Raw genomic sequence first — 18,915 nt, forward strand, 5'->3', positions numbered from 1 at the left:
TAAAAGATTCAGTTGAAAGTCTAGACTTACTACAATAAAATTTCAAAATTTAAAATAATATTTAATAAAATTAATAATTTAAAAATTATTCACTTGATTTGTTCATGTGTGAGCAAAACCAGTTACAGAAAAAGAGAAACCCCAGAAAACTACATATGTTGATTTGATGGAATATTACTGGAATGTACAATGTAGTCAAGTAAATGAGTATTTTCTCGTTATGTCATGCAGCCACAAAAATTATGTAGTCCCTTATGAAGTGTTCAGAAAAATGCCACGGAAATGAAGCATGGCAAAGGTTGTAACTCGGATTCGGAGTTCAAAAACCTGTTTTGTTTTTAGAGGAATACTTTTATATGAGCAACATTAATTACAGCAGTTTGTGTTATTAAAGTAAATGGGCCTTAAGAGAGGTGAGTAATCACTGTAATGATTAGTTTCCCTTAAATTTTAGGGAAAACTTTCCAGTGGAGTGAAGTTGTGATTTTTATTTTTTTTCTTTAGCTGCTTGCAAGAGGTTTTCTGTGAAGCAGATGGTACTGACTATCCCTCTCCTCCTTTGATCTAGTATTTCAATTTCAATGTTATGTATACTTCTGTACATACACACACAAAACTGTATTTCATGTTATTGGACCACTGATATTTCTCTTATGCTATCAGTGAAAAGGTGGTCATGTTTTCCTTGGATCCCATGGTGAATTGTTGACACTCTAGACATTCATCTAGAATTTATCCTTAGAGAGGTCAGAATTGTGTTTTATGTTCTTCAGTTTTGTAAATCTTGCAAACTTGTACCATCTCCAGTGAAGTTTTGGAGCCAGCCATTGATAATCCTAACCCTGCTATCTTTTAATTGAGTCTTGTTAATGGTCGTTCAGAATCTTCTGGGAAGTTTTGAATAAAGTACATTCATTCAACTCTGAGCAGACTTCAACATGTAAAAAATGATGCAGCAGAGGAAATTCGGAGATAATTTCCAAGGATGGGGACTTTGGGTGAAGAGTAGATCTTCATCCAGAATATCCAAATATGATATAAATAAGTTGGCCTTTTGATGGAATGACAGTGTTTATCAGGACATTGTACGTTGTGTACCAGAGGGATCAGGTGATTAGCAGGCACAAAAAGATCTGATTGCTAACTGGTTACCAAGATTGGTTCCGAAAGTATCTTAATAGGTTTCTGGAGCAGCTGCCTGTATTATTGTATCCTTAGTTTGCCAGTCATGGAATATGAAGCTTTTGATGTTTCAGTTCAGGTGATTAAAAAAGCCTGTTCTTTATGGGATTGGAAGTATTCCACAAGTGTGTTTTGTGTATGAGTGTTTTATTGATTTCTAACTTGAAGGCAGCTCTCCTGGGCCACAAAGTCCAATTTCAGAAGCAGACTTAAGTCTTGTGACTCTTTCAACTTCGTTCTCTTAGGAAAACAAAGAGAAAAATGAATTAAAAAAACGTTCTTTTGTTCTGACAGAAGAGTTACAACCTCTTCAGTTAGTGGTCAGTAGTAAAGAAAATTACCCACCTGGCACACACATACTAGGTTAACAAACTCTGGGGAGGAACTGCTTGCCGAAATATCAATGAGATTTCAATGATCATAAAAAAAAAAAAATTAAAAAATCAGTATCTGGTAAGTAGAAAATGCCAGAACAGACAGAGCACATCATGATGCTGAATAAGAACACATATTTCTGCACAATGGCTTTCCAGAGTTTTTATAGGTTGGAGATGTGAAGTTCACTGGACCACGTTAGTGTAAAGTGTGCAGCCCAGGGAAGATGACATCTAGGAATCCATTGCACCTTACATTGCCTGAAGACGTTAGATCAGTTCATTCATCAGCACATGTCCTTAAACTTTCCAGTGTTGTCTTCTGGACCCCACTTCAAGTCAGGACAAGCTCTTTGCATAAATTCTGGATGGTTACGCTTCACTGCTTTATTTTTGGCTGGTAAAGCAACCTGGATAAAAGTTGGTTTTCATTGCTGAGGTAGTCAGTGCTACTGCAGAAATACTTCAACAAGAAGGAAAAGGGATTTGTCAGTAAATAGGATTTGGTGAGGATTTGGTTGGACAACTTTTGTGATTCAAACATCTTCTGTGGTGTCAACTTTTAAAAGCTAAATTTAAGGTGATAAGCTAATTTAAACTTTAAGCAACTTCTCAACGTCTGTAACTTCACCCTCTGAAAAAGAGAGGAAATTGGTACCTGTAAAATGAATGGAGGGATATGTTAGCTTAAGTTCATAAAAGGGAAGGAGGCCATTTTTACTTGGCAGAATACAGAAGAGGTATAGAGGAAGGGAGAATTATACTGTGCTATAAAAGCTATTGATTCTATTGTGAGGTTTTTTCCACATCTAGTAAACGTAGGAGTTCTTGTTCAAGCTCATCTCTTGAAAGCACTTTATAGGCCTTTCTTGAGCATTATGACTAAAAGACAAAGAATAAGTAATTCAGTGGGAAATATTTATGCTGTGGTAGCTGGGTATGTTTTCATCTCAGAAGTTAAGATTCCGAATTACTTACTCATCATCTATGTGAAAAGTTATGCAACCTAATCCTCCAGTCCTCCACACCAATTGCTTTCCACCCTACCTGCCCTTCCCCCCGCTTTCCAAAGCACACAAGGAAGAAAATCATGGTAGACCCATAGCTCTTCAGTTGAGGATCTGGCATTTAAATACTTCTGAGATTCATCAAAACTGTCCTTAAACCCCTTTTGGAAAAAGCTGCACTAAGGTCAAGGCCTCACAGATTTCTTCTCTTTATACACTGTAAATCAGTAGCTTACAACACTGTTGAGGTTGCCAGCTTGAAGGCCAACATCCTATGCTATGTTGGCATTGTAGCCTGCCTTGAGTACACAAATGAGCTCCCTGGTTCTGAGGAGCATCTTGAAGTTAGTGCCAAGCTTATCTGTTTCATCCTGTCCTTTAAAAACTTCTGTTTCAAAATTCAATGTTTCCTTCAGGCTGTGGGCACCCAGATGGTCCTGCAATATTCTGGTCCTCACAGGAGCTCTCACGGGGAGATTTAAAATAGTTGCACTGTCATCTGTGTATTATAGGTATGCCTTTGTTTGGGTTGGAATCCTGGACTTCTTGGATTTCTTTTTTTTTTTCAGCATAAATTCAGCAACAGTTACTTCTCATTTAAACTGCTGCCTAAATGCTTAAACCACCATCACTTTTTTTAAGCATCCTGGTTAATACCATTTATGGAAGTTCCAAACTGCAGTATATAGGAAACCTGCAAACCAGTACAACTGCCTTTGTAAAGTACTTTTTAGACTGGCAGCAGAAGGGTAAAACATACAGCCATGCCCTCATACAGGTGCTGCAGGTGTGAGAGCAAACAGAAATCTTTGTGATTTGAAAAGGGTCTTTGTCCCTCAAGAAGTCCTGAAAGGAAATAGATCACACTTTGAAAGACCAACCCAAATACCATGGAGTTTAATTCTGTTAAAGCCAAAGAGAACACTGATTATTTACTTCCCACTACTGACCTCTCCTTGTCCTACAGACTGCATGTTTCCTGCCTTTCTTGTTGGAAATACGTAGAACAACTTTCCCATTAACACTGTCTCTGTACCAGGAATACCATGTACCTCTATACTTCTTCTGTATTCTGGATCACCTGTCAGGTGGTCCATCTGCAAAGCACTTAGTCAAACTCAGAAGTTGTTCTTGACATATATTTAGCTTTAGTGGTTGGTTCAGGCTTGGGTCAAAAAGGTATATATTTCTGTGTATGATAGTTGCTGTAATAAGATACCACCACTAACTTTACAAATCTCATGTAGAGTACTGTGACTACAATAACGCTGTCTCCGTAAGAACAATATAACTTCAAATGGAAAAGATCCTAATTTTGGTTGACTTCAGTTTTGTGCATTGATATGACTTTGTGTATTTGGTGTGTGGGGGGTTAATTTTATTTTATTTTTTCAGTTTTAAGGTCTCTGTGTCCATATACACGGGAAGCCATTTTATTCTGGAATGTTAATGTTTTTTTACCCATAACCTTCAGAAGACTTTTGAGCCCCTTGCAGATCTTTTATTCTTTTCAGGAAAGAGCAGTTTTCATATTAGAAATTACTTCATTAGAGAAGATGTGAGTTCAGAACTTTGTGAGCATGTTCATTTGAGTAAGGCAGTTCTTAAAAACTAAGCCCAAGATAGCACTTTTCAACCTTTAATCTTCATGGTTTTGTCAGGCCTAAATACAGAACACACACGAGGGCAACCACTATTAGAAAAATAATCTGTATTTTTTCCCATAGTAGGAAGAATCAAGGAGTAAATAGTGTAAATGGATATCCTACTGCAAATCCACCAGTCTTACACAGCCTACCTGTGTGTTAAATGTAAACAGATGCAGTTGTACTGGCTCTATAGGCTGCCATTTCAGGGTATCAGAGGAACATGTATGATGGGATTTTGTGTTTGGGGGAGAGACAAAGTGAAAGCCTCAGGTTCAGCATTCTCTACTCTTGCAGCAGATCTGTCACTCTGCTGTTTCTACAGTGGTAAAAATGTAACTGCCTACTAAAGATGTGTGTATGGATACGTTTTAGAAGAACAGTATATAGTGACACATTGCCATTTGCTTTTTGTGTTCTCTGATGCTTTGTAGACCAGTGGCGATGCTGCCAGTATAGCTTTACTATATGGTTGTAAATGTCGAGCATAATTTAAATGGTTTGTTACAAAACTTTCTTCTGTTGTATGTTAAATAGCACTTGGTGCCTTGATTTGAAACAAGGTTTTGTCACCAGTATTTGCCTGGAAATAGAGAGGAAATACCTTCTTCTTTCTTGCTGAGGAGTTCATTGACACCAACTGTATGTGTTCAGCTCATCATTTTTTGCTTATGCATCAGCTGGTGCTTGAAATGATTGCATGGGAGTTAATGGTTCTGAAATCAGTTGGAGCTGCCACTCTGCAATTAATTAAAGCAATAGTGAATTGTTACAGGCTCTCTAAAAAAAGGCAGTTTCATGCTAGAGCAACTTTCTGTCGGTTAGCATATCTGTGACATTCTGGCTGCCCTGCAAGGCAGAGGTTTTGACAAATTACTGGCAGTACTGTTTAAATTGCAGGCACCTGCCTAAGAAGGTGCAGTACAGCATGTGTCATCTGTCTTCAGGACTACTTGTAATGAGCTGAAATTGGGGATGAGAGTGACTACATCAAGTAGGACTGACACTGCTAGAGAAAAAGCTGGAACAACAACACTGGCAAGGTCAGTTTTGTGAATTGAGGGATTGTCTGCCATCGCCCACTAGAATTTATAATTTAAGGGTGGTTTTAATGGAGTGAGAGGAGGTGAGCAAGCACATCTTTCAGCATCTCTGAATACTTGAGCTGTGCTCTTCACTACCTGGTTACAATTGGTCTTGGATGGTTAAATTGAGCAGAGAAGGTTGTGTCCTGTTTATTAAGCATATTGCACAGTTCTGCTTGTTTCCTTTAGTTGCTCAGTACACCAGCCATCTGAAGCATTTTCATGTATGCTGCTTTTTACTCCTACTCTGACTTTGCTCTAGTCCTGCCATGTTCCCTGCCTCATATACTGTCTATTTACTGGACATGAAAATATGTGGTGAGAGTAAAGGTCTGTATTGCCTTGTGCTCTGTTTTCAAAAGTGGTTATGTAAAGAGTACATGAGAAAAGGCAAGTACAGAGCTAATCTTCCCTTGGTATGTACTTTCAGCTTCTTACTGATGACTGAGAGTTTCAATTAAATTGTTGGACTTAGTCACTAAGGGCCTGGTAGTTGGTGCCTTACAGGATCTTAAGTTGCTGTTTAATGTTAAAACAAGAATTCTGTCAGCTTTTTAGTCTGATCCCTAAGGAAGTAAGACTTAATATGATCACCCTGTCTATTAGGCTAAGATGTGATGTGATGAAATAGTGATGGCTTCACGCATATTTGAAAGAAAGCTGATGATTTAAAAGTTACTAAGTTCTGCAAGGTGCATGAAAATAGTGTCTGAACCATGAAAAAAGAAATTAACTTACCTTGCAGCCTATTTTGTGTCATATAACTCAATATACAGGACAAATCCATAGGAAACCAAGCTTTCAATCGTCTGTTCTTTTTCAGCATACCATAATAGTTTTTCTTCGCATGTGGGTGTGTTGCTGTTTGTGGTGGTGTCCATTTGTAAGACAGCTTGCAGTGTGTTATTTTGGAGCTTAGAACATTGCAGTAGCTTGCTTTTGGGAAGGTTGTAACAGTAAAGCTCCCAGGTTAACACTGCTTGCCTTTCCAGTTTCCACATATAGATTACATTAGTGGTTAGAGACTCAAAATTGGTAAGTTGTCTATAGTCTGATGTTTCTGGCATACTGCCTTATGAAGAATCTATCTGCTTGCTTAATTTAATGTCTTATAAAGAAGACCCTGCTTGCAGCATATCCTCAGATAATTCCAGAGCTCCAAGGCTCTTATCTTGTTAATTTCTTGGCCTGAAGTAACCTGAATTTCATCATTTGGGCTGAATGTGAAAGAAACTTCAGGGTGAAGGCTGAGGATGTTTGAGTCTTTTTTTGCTTTCTTTTACTTGATAATGTTGTTTTTACTACAGAATAGTAATTTGCAGCAGTAGGGAAAACTTGGGACTAGCATCACTAAGAAACAAAATGAACAGAGTTATGAAACCAAGTATGGTTTCCTTTGCATTTTTTATTGCTTGTTCTGTTTTGGGGGGCGGGGGTGTGTTCCTATTTTTTTGTGTATGTTTGTGTTGTGGTTTGTTTTGAGTGTGGGTTTGTTTGGGTTTTTTACCTTCCCACAGCAGTAACCCCAGCTGGCCCATGATGATCTTCACTCCCCTAGCAAGTACCGTTCTATGGATATTGTCTAACAGCAGGCATATAGGAAAAAGTGCAAGAGTACGGTAACTTTTCTCTGATATACTGTCTCCTAAGCTTCAGCAACCCGTGGGATAAAAGCAGTATTTCAGAGGCTGGCTGAATGTCTGGGAACTTGCTGCAAGGTGTGATGGATTAGTTTCATAGAACTATAAAAGAATTTTGGTGAGTTGCTGGCTAAACTGCCAGCGGGGTTACACCAGAACCAGCAGCTTTGGCTGAGTACAGGGCTGGAATTCCTTACAGTGTATTTTTCTTCACACTTTAAGCACTAGCTGATCCATAAATGCAGCAAGGCTATCCTTGACAAAAGAAGATTATACAACTAGTGTCAGCAAACTCATCTCATGGTGGTTGGAAATATGAAAAATGTATTTTAGGCAAATAAAATAGCTAATGATTTAGTGACTCTTGAAACTTCGAATAAGATTACAAGATACAAAAATGATAAGTTATTTGAAGACAGCTTCAATAAAAGCATGGAGTAGTATATTTGAAGATGCTTCTCTTTTAGTACTTTTTTGATACTATAAAAGAGTTGTATAAACTACTTATTTTGTCAGTGGGCCTCAGTGTCCTTGTGACTGCATGGAGAGCATATTGTGAATTAATTTCTGATTCTTGGTCATGCTCATTTTGTGTCTGGCTATGTATAAGAGATTTCCCACTGACCCAAGAAGAGGGTGCCTGAGGTTTGATTCATCTGGTATGAGGAACAGGAAAACAGGTGACAGCTCAGAAAATAAGCATGTTTTTTCTTTTGATGATGCTGATTTCCCCAGAAAAGATAATGTAATCTGTGTATGAAATATCTTTGATGGTGTACCTTCACTGAAGCTGAACTATCATAGAAAACAAAAGCTCTGAAAATAGTGGCAGTTTGACCCACAGGATGTCTTTTGGAAGCACTTGAATGGGGAGATTCCTGCTACTTTGCCAGGTTGGGGGTGGCTATATAGATTTTGTGATTCTTGTGGTAGGAGGAAATGGCTTATAGTCAGCCACAGCTGCTTTGTTGCAGAAAACTATGCATAATATGTACAATCATGTTTTAAATTACCTATGATGTATGTGTATTGGTCTATTAAAAATTGAACAAGCGCAAAGTGCCAGAATTGTGAAAACAGTTTTCTTCACAGGAATACATGAAAATATTTCAATAAAACTGCACTAATTCATCTAGTGTTAAGTTTGCAGTGTAATATAGTAGTTATGTATTTGTACCAGAATTTTTTCCAGAGGACTACTGAGGGAGGGAACCCTTTACAAACAAAGGGGAAATAAAGGTTGGTTTGCTTGTTTTTTGTTTTTCCTCCTCTTCAGCTCTAATCAAATACATCCGACCAGTATTTGTGTCTCGGTCAGACCAGGATTCTCGCAGGAAAACTGTTGAAGAGATAAAGAGGCGTGCTCAGTCTGATGGTAAATGGCCTCAGGTACTGTATACTACTACTGTGTGACAGACGGTATTTGGCATTTCCAGGCTCTGGATATGCAGTTTACTTTTTTCCTTGTGGGATGTTTTAGATGGTTTGGGTGGGATTTCCCCCCTGTCCTTTCTGGAAGATATAATGTAAGATTCTTATCTGTACAAAACACTTAGCTTTTCATTGCAGTGTGTTTCAAGGGGAGACTGGGTAAGTACATGGGAAGACAGCTCTATGAAGCAATACTAAATGAACAGAGACCACAGCAGGTTTAGGAAATCCTCTAAGAAAATTATCAGATGCTCAGCAGAATACCTGGAGCGGGTATTGTGTGTTCTTGCCTTTCTCAAGACTTTGGCATACTGTCATTGTTGGAGATACTGGCCAAGACAGCCCAAGCAATTCAGATATTCCAATATCTGGAGTGCACCTCTATTGCACCACATGATGAAAAAGTTGCTAAAATAAGTGGCTCAGGTTTTTTTTCTGCACTGAAATGTGACTATAAAGTGCCTTGGAAGAGAGTAATTGGAAGGAAGGGATGACTACCTAAGGTCTCAATTTTCTGGAAGCATGCGATTGTTTTGAAAATTTGAAGCATTGTGAATTTTTGAGATTAATATACAGTATGTCTTTCATGGCATTGTTACTACAGTAGTGGTTACATCTGCATACTGGACTGCAGAAACATTATAAACAGTTATAACCAATGTGACAGAAAGGTGATATATAGTTTTCACATCATGACTTCATCAGCAGATTTCAAAGCACTTTAAAAAGTAAATATTCTTACTTACAGATGAAGAAACTGAGTTGCAGAGCCGAGGTGATTTCCAGAATATCTAGCAAGCTAGTACCAGAGTGGGCAATAAAACTAGTAATGTTAATTCTAGTCCGTTCTTTGTCCCCTTATGATATGTATTTATTTCCTTTACATGTCTTGTTCTGTAACTCAGCAAAATGTCAGCAATTCTTGGCTTTTTGCTGTCTGTAACATTTATTTATTCATTTTTTACAATCTAACCTCTTCCTTTGAATTCTGTACAACTTGAGCATTTTTTGCCTTGTTAGAATTCTGTTTAGATATTTTCAGCCTCTATCGTTCTGACATCTGTGCACATGCCAAGTAATAAATGCAAAAAGAAAGTAAGTCTTCCTTTTCTTAGCCTGTAAGCAGGTAGCTTGGGAGCAGGAATTTTGTTTTGATGCAAAGCAGAATATGATATCTTTACCAGCACCAAAACCTTTTGTGAAAATTCTCTTGTACTCACAAGTGTTCCTGGTCACTGTCAATGTTCCATCAAATAGAGTTATTATCAGAGGTCAGGAAAGAGGCAAATTCAGAGAAAAAGAAAAATAGTTTTACTATTAAGACAGAACTTTACTTGACTTCCTTATTGAGGACTTTTTTTTTTTTTAACTCTTAACTGAACTGTTTTTCCCTGAAAACTTTTTTTAAGCTTTAATTAATCAGTTAATGTTAGCTTTGAAAAGATGTGTTTATAAATAAATCCACATTGAAATAGTTGTTAAAAGTAAACTTTTTTTTTTTACTTCAAGATAATGATATTCCCAGAGGGCACTTGCACAAACCGATCCTGTCTAATTACATTCAAGCCTGGTAGGTATGATGCTCATTTCTGTTTTCTACAGAATGTTCTTGTATCTTCGTTGTCCAAAATAGCACTTGCATTGTAATTTGCTTGCTGTTGCAAAGTTGAGTTAAAAATCTTGCAGTAGGATGGAATTGGAATAGAAATTTTCTGGTGCTACAAAAGGATTATAGTTCCACTGTTGAGCAAAACATTTTAGGTAACTCAGATTTTTTTTCTTAGCTTCTGAGATGCATATGAGCCGGAGGACTAATGTTTCTTACTGGGTTTTGTTTGTGGTTGTCTTTTTTTCTTGCCCCCTCCATTTCCTATTTTGGGTCTGTCATGCAGCATTTAGATACACTATAAAGTTTAAGGTATCAGCGTGTATCTATTTCAGGCTGCTGCAGCATTTCTTGCTGTGTTGTATGTGGTTGATTCCTCTCCAACTCTTCTTTTGAGTTGCATTCTGGTGAAGATGGCACAAGAATCTTGCCAGTAAAGCACTGTTAGAGGCTGTCATTTTTTACAATTTTTTTTTTATTTTAAATCCACGTTCTAAGCTCTTTTCAGTTACTATCACCCTTTTAGTGTACTAAATTAGTAGAGGGTATACCCCTGAACGCTTGCTGCTGTGAACTGGAGTTGCAATAAGGAGAAATGGCAGTACTGCAGTGAACCACCAATGTTTAATGTAAACTTGCCTTGATGATGTAGGTAGGGAGATGGTGGATGAGGAGGCTACAGTGAGCAAGGCAGTTGTGAACGTGTTTTGTGACTCTTCCTAGGTTTCTGCCTAGCTCATTGTGTTCTGGTCTTGCTGTTTGTCTTATATTTTGCGTTGCTTACAACTTACAAATCCCTGTTAGAATATCATGCAATGAGTCAGCATTGTGATTCCTTGTGCTGTTTCATTTGGCTGAAGGAATCTCGGTATTGTCTCATGAACAAACATTCAAAAAGCTTTTCTTCCTCCCCTCTCAGCTCTCACCTTTTTAGATGAATGAGTGGTGGTTAGGAGAACATCCACTTCTTTTGCTTTTTACTCTCCCTCTCTTTCCACCTGAGTCCTGGCCATGCTTTGAAAACCAGCCTGAATCCTTCATTAAAGCCCTGATTTGCCTGCCCTCTCTTTGTGCCATAGACATTCCAGGCACCATATACTTTCTGCCTCAAATCCCCACTCTGTCTTTCTCTCCTCTGGTCTAGTACATACTGCTGTCTGCCTCTTGACTGTCTCACTTTTCCTACTAGAACCTGCTTCTGTATCCATCCAGCCTCCCAGAAATCCTTTGCCTCAAAATTCCTCACATATGTCAAATTACTTTAGGTTTCTAATCAAGTAATTGCTTTCAGGATGCCTTTCCCCATTCTACGCATGTGGCCTACACTCCTTGCTCTTACTACACTTTTTTGTTTGTTTTTGTGTTTGTGCAAGCTAGTCATACAGGGCAAGCTCGTCTAGTTGTGTTTAAATGGTGGCATTGTCATCTACCACTCAGATTTTGTCATCTTCAGATTCTTTCAAAAGTTGCTTTGGCTGTTGTTCTTGGAAACTGAATAGAAAGTACCACTGGGCCAAGAACCAAATCTCTGCAGGATCCCATTCACCTTAATTTAAAGATGTTTGTACTCCGATAACAATTATTTCTTTTACATCTGGGCAATTATTCTGTAAAGCAAATGTAATGCTAGGAATACCATATACTTCCGTTGTTTGGTTCCTAATCAAAATATTAGGTGGAACTTAATAAATTGCTATGAATAATGTAGTTTGAGTGAAACTGTCTTTATTAATTGTTTTCACAAGAAAAAGATGTTTAGAGAAATCTTGAGCAAGATGGTTGTCGTGCTTACCCAATCTTTGTGCTAGAAACCAAGAAAATTATTAGCAAATGACACTTACAGATCTTGTGCTACTTATTTATCAAAGCTGTAATTTTCATATGAAATGAAGCAATACTTCTGTACAATAGCTCTAGTTCAATACTTTATTAGATTTTCACAGGTACAGAATAGAAGTTACATTAATTCTGTATTTCAGAGATGATAGGTTTCCTATAAATTTATGTTGCTCGGCTAAAAATAAAAAGCTTCTTTTGCCCAAGAAAGCTTAGGTTCTTCACCAAAAAATACTGTTGACTACAGGGAATGTATTGACTTAACTATCTTGCTCATACTCATCTTTTTTTAATCATTTATCAAGCTGAATTTGGTACTGGGCTTTGACTTGTGTACATGACAATTTATGTAAGTAGTAGAGGATAATTTAGAGAATGTAAGCATGCATTCTTAATTACTTATCTGCTGAAAAGATGGGTATACATTGTCATTCTCCAGTGCTTGCTTTTTAGATTACTTTTGAGGCTACTTTTGGATATTATTTTTTCACTATCAATTTCTGTGCATATCAATCCATTAATTGTATAAAGTTTTTCTTTGCTGCAATAATTTTTTTTTGTACCAAAATGCACTATAAAGTAATTATGTGTCATATGTGCCTTCTAGGAGCATTTATTCCTGGAGTTCCTGTACAGCCAGTGGTTTTACGTTATCCAAACAAACTGGTAAGTTCAGCTTGCAGTGTTGTTGGATATATGGGGCACTTTCCTCTAAATACATTACTTATGTAATCTTTTAGGTTAGATAATTAGGTTTAGAAATTTGGAAAACATTAATAAATGCTTACTGGTTAAGTGTGTATTCCTTAAGCCTCTAGCAATATAAATAGTCTGAGACAATTTTTTTATGCTTTTATTAGGTTACTCCTAAACAGTGCTCTGAAAGTTACTCAAGTTGTCACAAGTAGTACTGTACAAATGACAAAACAAATGTCAATTTCTGTCTAGGATCTGTGTTCCCATGTGGTCCCTCTTACTGCAGTGTATGCTGGAGAGTTTTCTTCATATCAGTTATTGCTGGAAGATGCTTCTGCACCTCCTGCCTGTGGGGGTATTAGTCACAAATTTATAATAATCATAGAATAATGTGGTGAGGACCTAAGCATCTTTATAAGGTGTTATCTTGTCTATGTTTTACATTCACTGTGCACTTGGTTAAGGAATGCTAGACGCTAACTAATTTGGAGTTGGCCTTCAATATAGATCAGATTCAAAATGCAAATTACAGTGGTTATTTACAATATCTAAATTAAACAATTTTTCCAAATGCTTGTAAAGATATAGGCAAACAAATTAAGACAGAGCTCGCTTCAGCTACTTCAAGATCAAGCCTACAGGAAAGCACAGAAGATTTTTTTTTAATTATTATTACTGTTATTCGGTTTACTTGATGTAGACACTTTCCTGTCCTACTGCAGCCAGAATCTTGTCTGTCTGCATTCCTAGGCTAATTAGAAGATGCTTCCTAGTGAACTTTGCTAGCTTTTTATACTTGAAGTTACTTTTTGACCCCTCTGGGGCTGTTTTCAGGTCCAGCCTGTCCCCTTCTAAAATACAGGTTTAGAGAAGGATGGAAGGAGTGTCGGAAGTAAAGTAAAGAGTATTTTGCCTCTTTGCTGATGCATGTGACGTCAAAAGATGTCATGTCATCTCTATTTAACAAGCCCATTCACAACCCCTTGATCTAAGGATGGATTTTGTTTCCTCCTGGTACCTGAGTGCTTATGTTTTGTGTTTCTATCCATTGTCCATTCTGTCAGTTTACAGGTTGATATAAAACATATGCTTGATCTTAAAAAAAAAAAGGAACCTAAGCAAAGTTAATATGTAAACACCACCAGTTGCTCTTGACTGAGACAAGGTGTGATGGCGGTCAACTAGTTTGCAGTAAGAAATCCCAAAATTATCTTTGTGGATGCTGTGACAAGTATAGCAGCCTCTTATGCTCTCATAGTATTAAGTGCATTGTAGCAGGTTGCCTGGGACTTATAATCACAATTGTTTTATTTTCAGGAAAAAAGAACCTTTTCTAAAAATACTTTTAAACTTTTATTGCACTGCCAGTTTAAATTGCAAATATGCACATAGCTTATGTCATACTTAATATATCTTGTTACTTTTGGTTAATATTAACATTTGATAGCTTTATATTGTTATGAATAAGTTTAATTTCATACTGAAATGTCCTTATTGCCTAGTAGTACATAATATACAGTGTTTGTAAACTAATATTAGATGTTCCTAGTAGTCTATTAACAGAAATTGTGAGCTTTTTACATTGAAGTAAATCAACATGAATTTTAATGAACGCTTTTTATATTACTGCAAAATGTTGTGAAAGCAACTGTATAAATATTTATATAGACATTCATCAGAATTGGCCTGAATCTGTGTATGAAACTTTACTTTTTCCTACTACTTTTGATTGCTGTAAAACACTTAGTTTTCAGTGCCTTACTGAGTCTTTTAACCTTCTACGGTCTACGTACACTAAGTATTAATGAGGCAGGGGATAATTGCTATTGTTAGTTGATTTTTAGATTAGCTTGGGGGCTGCAGAATTGCAGAAAAGTTAGAATGAGAGGAGGAAGGAGTATGATGTGATACGTGAAAGTGAAGTTTATTTTGGTTAGGATGCAGTGAAGAGTTAGCAAGCAAGAACAACAGAGTGTGGAGAGAACATTGTTTTTCATACACTAAGACATCATTTCTAGCAAACTTCAGTTGTCTCTGGCTTCCTATTTGTTGTCTTGTTTGACCGCTGCATATTGTAATACTAAGTTTAGAAAGGAATTTCTTAAGACCTTTGCTTAGCCAGTGAATTCCAGATGTGTTGTGTGCAGTCACCCCGCTGCTTTTAGCTTGAACTGCCTACTGTGATCTACCTTCAGAGCTCTGAGTTCCACAGTGCAGGTGAGAACTGTCTTGGACTTGAGAGCACCTGACTCTTTTGGGAGGCTTTTTGAGATCAAAGCCTGGCGTGAATGTAGCAAGCACATGCACTCTTACATGTTTATTTCCTTGTGCTCTATTCAAGACCTAGGGAAAGTACTACTGTTCTGCAGTGGACTGAAACGTGGTAAAAGTGATGATGAAAATTCACTTCTTTTCTAGCAAATAAATCTAGTTCTGGTTGCCATGAAGAACTCTTTTTCTAGTCAGGGTTGCCCTCTGAATACCTTTCTTCCTCGGGCTTGTGATTGTTTGCAGTAGATAATGCCTCTGGTGTTGTATCAATGTTTCTTTAGGAATAGTATGTCAGTATGTTGCTTCTCTTGATGCGTAAGCAGAAAGAAATTTTAAGGTTTAAAATGTTGTTTAGGCCTGAAATTCAAAATTTGCTTCTGTTTATCTAGTTTGGAAGTATTTTGCCTATTGGATGCTTGACAGCTATTACCTAGATTCTGATTAAAATAAATGCTCTAATGTCTCCATCCATAGATTCTACAACAATCCTTTTTGCAATTTGTTTTTACACAATTTTCTTCATGTATACAGCTCTTCCTTAATTTGAAGATTCTGTCAGAGTGCTAGTAATTGTGATATTTAAATAGGTATGTAGCCTTTCATAGAGCTATTTTGAATGTATTTTTATGTCCAAGTGTCTTCCCCTGGTAACTGTGCTATTTGATAAGAGGTTTAGCAGCATCTCTTCTGCAGCTTTGGTGTATCAGGGTGGACTGAGCATGTAAAAACACAGCCAATTTGCTGTTTGAAGCTTGGCATGATTCTCGGTGTCTTCTTGTGTCAAATTATATGGAAGATACACTTCCACACAGTTCAAAGGATTTATTATCTAGATACAGAAGTTTCAAAGTGTACTCAGAATGCTATCAAAGTGAATGGTGTCCATAAGCATAAGCTAGTAGCTATGATAAATACAAAAGGTATCTAAACTAGGTATGGAAAATACCACTTCCTGTCTTCTACTTGCTGGGGTTTTTTTCATAAAAATATTGGATATGCTCGCAAGAGTCTCCTACAAAATAGGTCTGTCTTTTGCTGACCAGAATCCTGTTTTCCACTACACAGCACTTATAGCTGTCATCCCTTCTGATCTGGTGTTTTAGAAGCCTGAATTTACCAAGTCCTCTTGTCTTTCCATTAATGACTTGTATGGTTTTTTTTCCCAGTTGGTCAGAATAGTAGCTTGGAAGTCATTTTCAGGTTTTTGGATTCTTTCTTCTATGCTTAAATCTCATCTCCAAGTATTACAGTTTTTTTCCCACGCTGTTTCTTAGTCTTACAGTTAAAAATGTGATGACCTTTACTGTCATACTCTTTGTGACCTGTTATATACTCCTTCACAGGTCTCTATTCCCTTTTTGCTATTTGCATCTTGTTCACTTCTTTCACTGCTATTTGTCCTCTTAGTGTTTCACACACTATTCATCTCACTGTCTAAAAGTGCTGCTGGTCTTGCCTGACAGTAAATTGGTGGGTTTTAGGTGTCATACCTTTTGATTCTTTGATCAGGCAGGTGGATACCTGCTGTCAGTGAGTAAAGGCAACTGGAAAAATACTGTCCTGAGGTAAGACATAAGGTCTTACTCATCCTACTGCTTCATGTCAGTTGAGCAGACTTCCTTTAGGTCATCTCCACAGGTCCCAAACACTTCAGAAGTGTTAGAGTGTTCGTATCTATTGCTGGGAGGTCCAAGTGAAGTGTAGGGATCCTTGAGGGATGTCCTGTTGAGCAGGGTGGATTAGGAATATACACATGGATTATGCATATCGAGGAACATTAATTTACAGTAAATAACTTTTTCTTTTCCAAGGCTAACAGCATTTGAAGAATCCCTGGATCTTTAAATGTTTTATGAATATAGATAGTCTGTGTTTAAGAACTGGGTTACTGGGTATTTCCTTGCCATGTGAAAGATAGGCTGATTCCTGTTCGGGCTAAGAACTTTTGCAAAGAGGGCATTGAAGTGTCCATGAAAATCTTTTAGTCGTATGTCATCAGTTATACTATCTATAATGTAACAAAAGTTTAAAGTACAATAATTAATTGCAACCGTCATGCTTCTTTTTGTAGGATACAATCACGTGGACGTGGCAGGGACCAGGAGCGTGAGTGGTTTATGTTTTATTGCTTGTATCATGATTGCTTTCCTTCTCTAGTTTTTATTTACATGACTTATACGTGTATACAGTCAAGTAGTAATTGCTGGTTATTGGATTATTTTTTGGGATTAATTTGTCTTTTATCTGTTATTCCCTAATTATGATAATATCCAGTTAGAGGAATCCAGGTATAAACAGTGTACTTCTGCTGCGATGCTTTCAGTGATTTGCAGAATGGATTTTAGGTTTTTACTTCAAAATATTATTTTTTTTTTAGCCAAGTACCTGAAGTAAAACAACTTGCTTTTGCTGTACATATTCTGTTGCCTGCAAATCGATGTGGTGTGTTTCTGTATAAAATCTATATGGCTGTTGTTTGAAATTGGTCTAGTACTACAAAAACAGTCAACCCACTCAGGGAATTTGGATATACTGTTTCCATTTTCTTGCCCAATTGTAACTTTGATCTTTTTTTTTTTTTAAAACAAAATGTTATTCTAGAGGTTCCTTAGCAAATTCATGTAATGTAAAATACTAAATGAAGCAGTTCTTGCTTGTTTAAAAAATATGGGTTTTAGCATTATTTTCACATTGAGGTTGGAGTAGAAGGTCTAAAATATTTAGATGAAGATCAAAACAAGTAATTTTGAACCTTAAGTAAAGAGTAGTTGGATTTTATGGTTTAATGACTTACTGTTAGCCTCCTCCTTGGAACTATTGTTTTGAATATCCCACCTGAGTTCCTGTATTTTAATAGTAACAAGGGAACCATTGGGATTAGCCAAGATTCAAGTAATTTAGAATTTTATCAATTAATGGCGCACCTTCAAATGGACTGGGAGCCAGGCCTAAGTAAGGACATGTCTAGATTTGGAGACTTGAGGAAATCATTGATCACTTTTAAAACTTCAGTTTTCAATTAATTCGTCATGTTGGAAGTAGATGAATCCATGATAGTGTCTAAAGTAGGTAGGCACTGCAGCATTTACTGCATGCAGGGATTTCTGTTCTCTCCTTGTGAGCTCCTACCTCTTCCCTTGCATTTGCACTGCAGTTCATCTAGCAAATTAACTCCACCAGAGGGGACAAAGGCGAGTAGCTTACTTCCAGCTTAGTGTCCTACTGAGGAGTCATGAACACATAGGAGTAGGAAAAGGGAAGGAACTTGTGTCTTGCCTCAGGTCACTTTAATGTGTACAAACCCATTATACAGAAGTGCTGACCTCTGGTAATAAAGTTAAATTAAATTAAAGCTGAATCAGAATCTGAGGCAACAGGTGATGTTATGCAAATTCACTCGGTCACTTTAAATTACAGCTTTATTTTGCTAGGATTAATTCTCCTGAGTGACCTAAAATGTATTTCTGATGTCTTAGCAGAAAATAGTGTTAAGACTGTTAACAGTCTTCACTTTGTCAGCAAATGCATCTCTTCCTCTGTCACAGTGTTAGCTAAAACTTCACCTGGAAATGTTGCTGTATCCAGGAGTATTCTGTTTGTTAAAAGTTGGTGTACCCTATAAAATGGATTGAAAACTTGTCACATGGAAACTATACACTTTCTTCTACACTTAGGGAAAGTAATGTTTCTATTCAGAGCAGATCAACTGACTCTACCTTGAAAACAAAGATTGACTATAACATACAACTTAAATTTTCTCTGCATTGGACTTGTGTTAGATAGTTTTTATCAGGTTTTTAAATTGATATTTATAATGTAAGATCTAACCTTTGAGGATAACAGAGAGTTGGCAGAAAGGAAAGTTTACTTGTAACTTATTGGGGTTTTTTAATGCTCTTGTTCAAGGACCTAAAAACCAGACTTTGACATTTCCTGTGTGATGTAAACTTCAAATCACAAGTTCCACTGTTGTTCTTGCTCCTTTTATTTGCTTTAATGCATTGGAAGTTCAGTAGGAAAGAAGGGAAAAGAAATGTGTTGCAGCCCTGAATGAGTGGATAGCAAAATGAGTAGGGTGTTGCTCCTAGGAACTGCGCTTTATCAACCTAAGAGGATTTTGACTAGCCTTCCCCTCACAATG

At 37.1% G+C, this 18,915-nt stretch overlaps 1 protein-coding gene across 1 annotated transcript in view; it reads left to right on the forward strand.

Moving 5' to 3' along the window:
* LPCAT1 (lysophosphatidylcholine acyltransferase 1) overlaps positions 1-18,915 on the forward strand; it is a 67,938-nt gene that overhangs the window by 11,568 nt on the left and 37,455 nt on the right. The window contains exons 4-7 of the mRNA XM_075744662.1: positions 8,211-8,323; positions 9,875-9,935; positions 12,415-12,473; positions 16,846-16,880. Of these exons, the coding sequence (XP_075600777.1) occupies positions 8,211-8,323; positions 9,875-9,935; positions 12,415-12,473; positions 16,846-16,880 (268 nt within the window). The remainder of the gene's footprint in view (positions 1-8,210; positions 8,324-9,874; positions 9,936-12,414; positions 12,474-16,845; positions 16,881-18,915) is intronic.

Source organism: Balearica regulorum, chromosome 2 (assembly GCF_011004875.1).
Source record: "Balearica regulorum gibbericeps isolate bBalReg1 chromosome 2, bBalReg1.pri, whole genome shotgun sequence".
NCBI classification, from domain to species: domain Eukaryota; kingdom Metazoa; phylum Chordata; class Aves; order Gruiformes; family Gruidae; genus Balearica; species Balearica regulorum.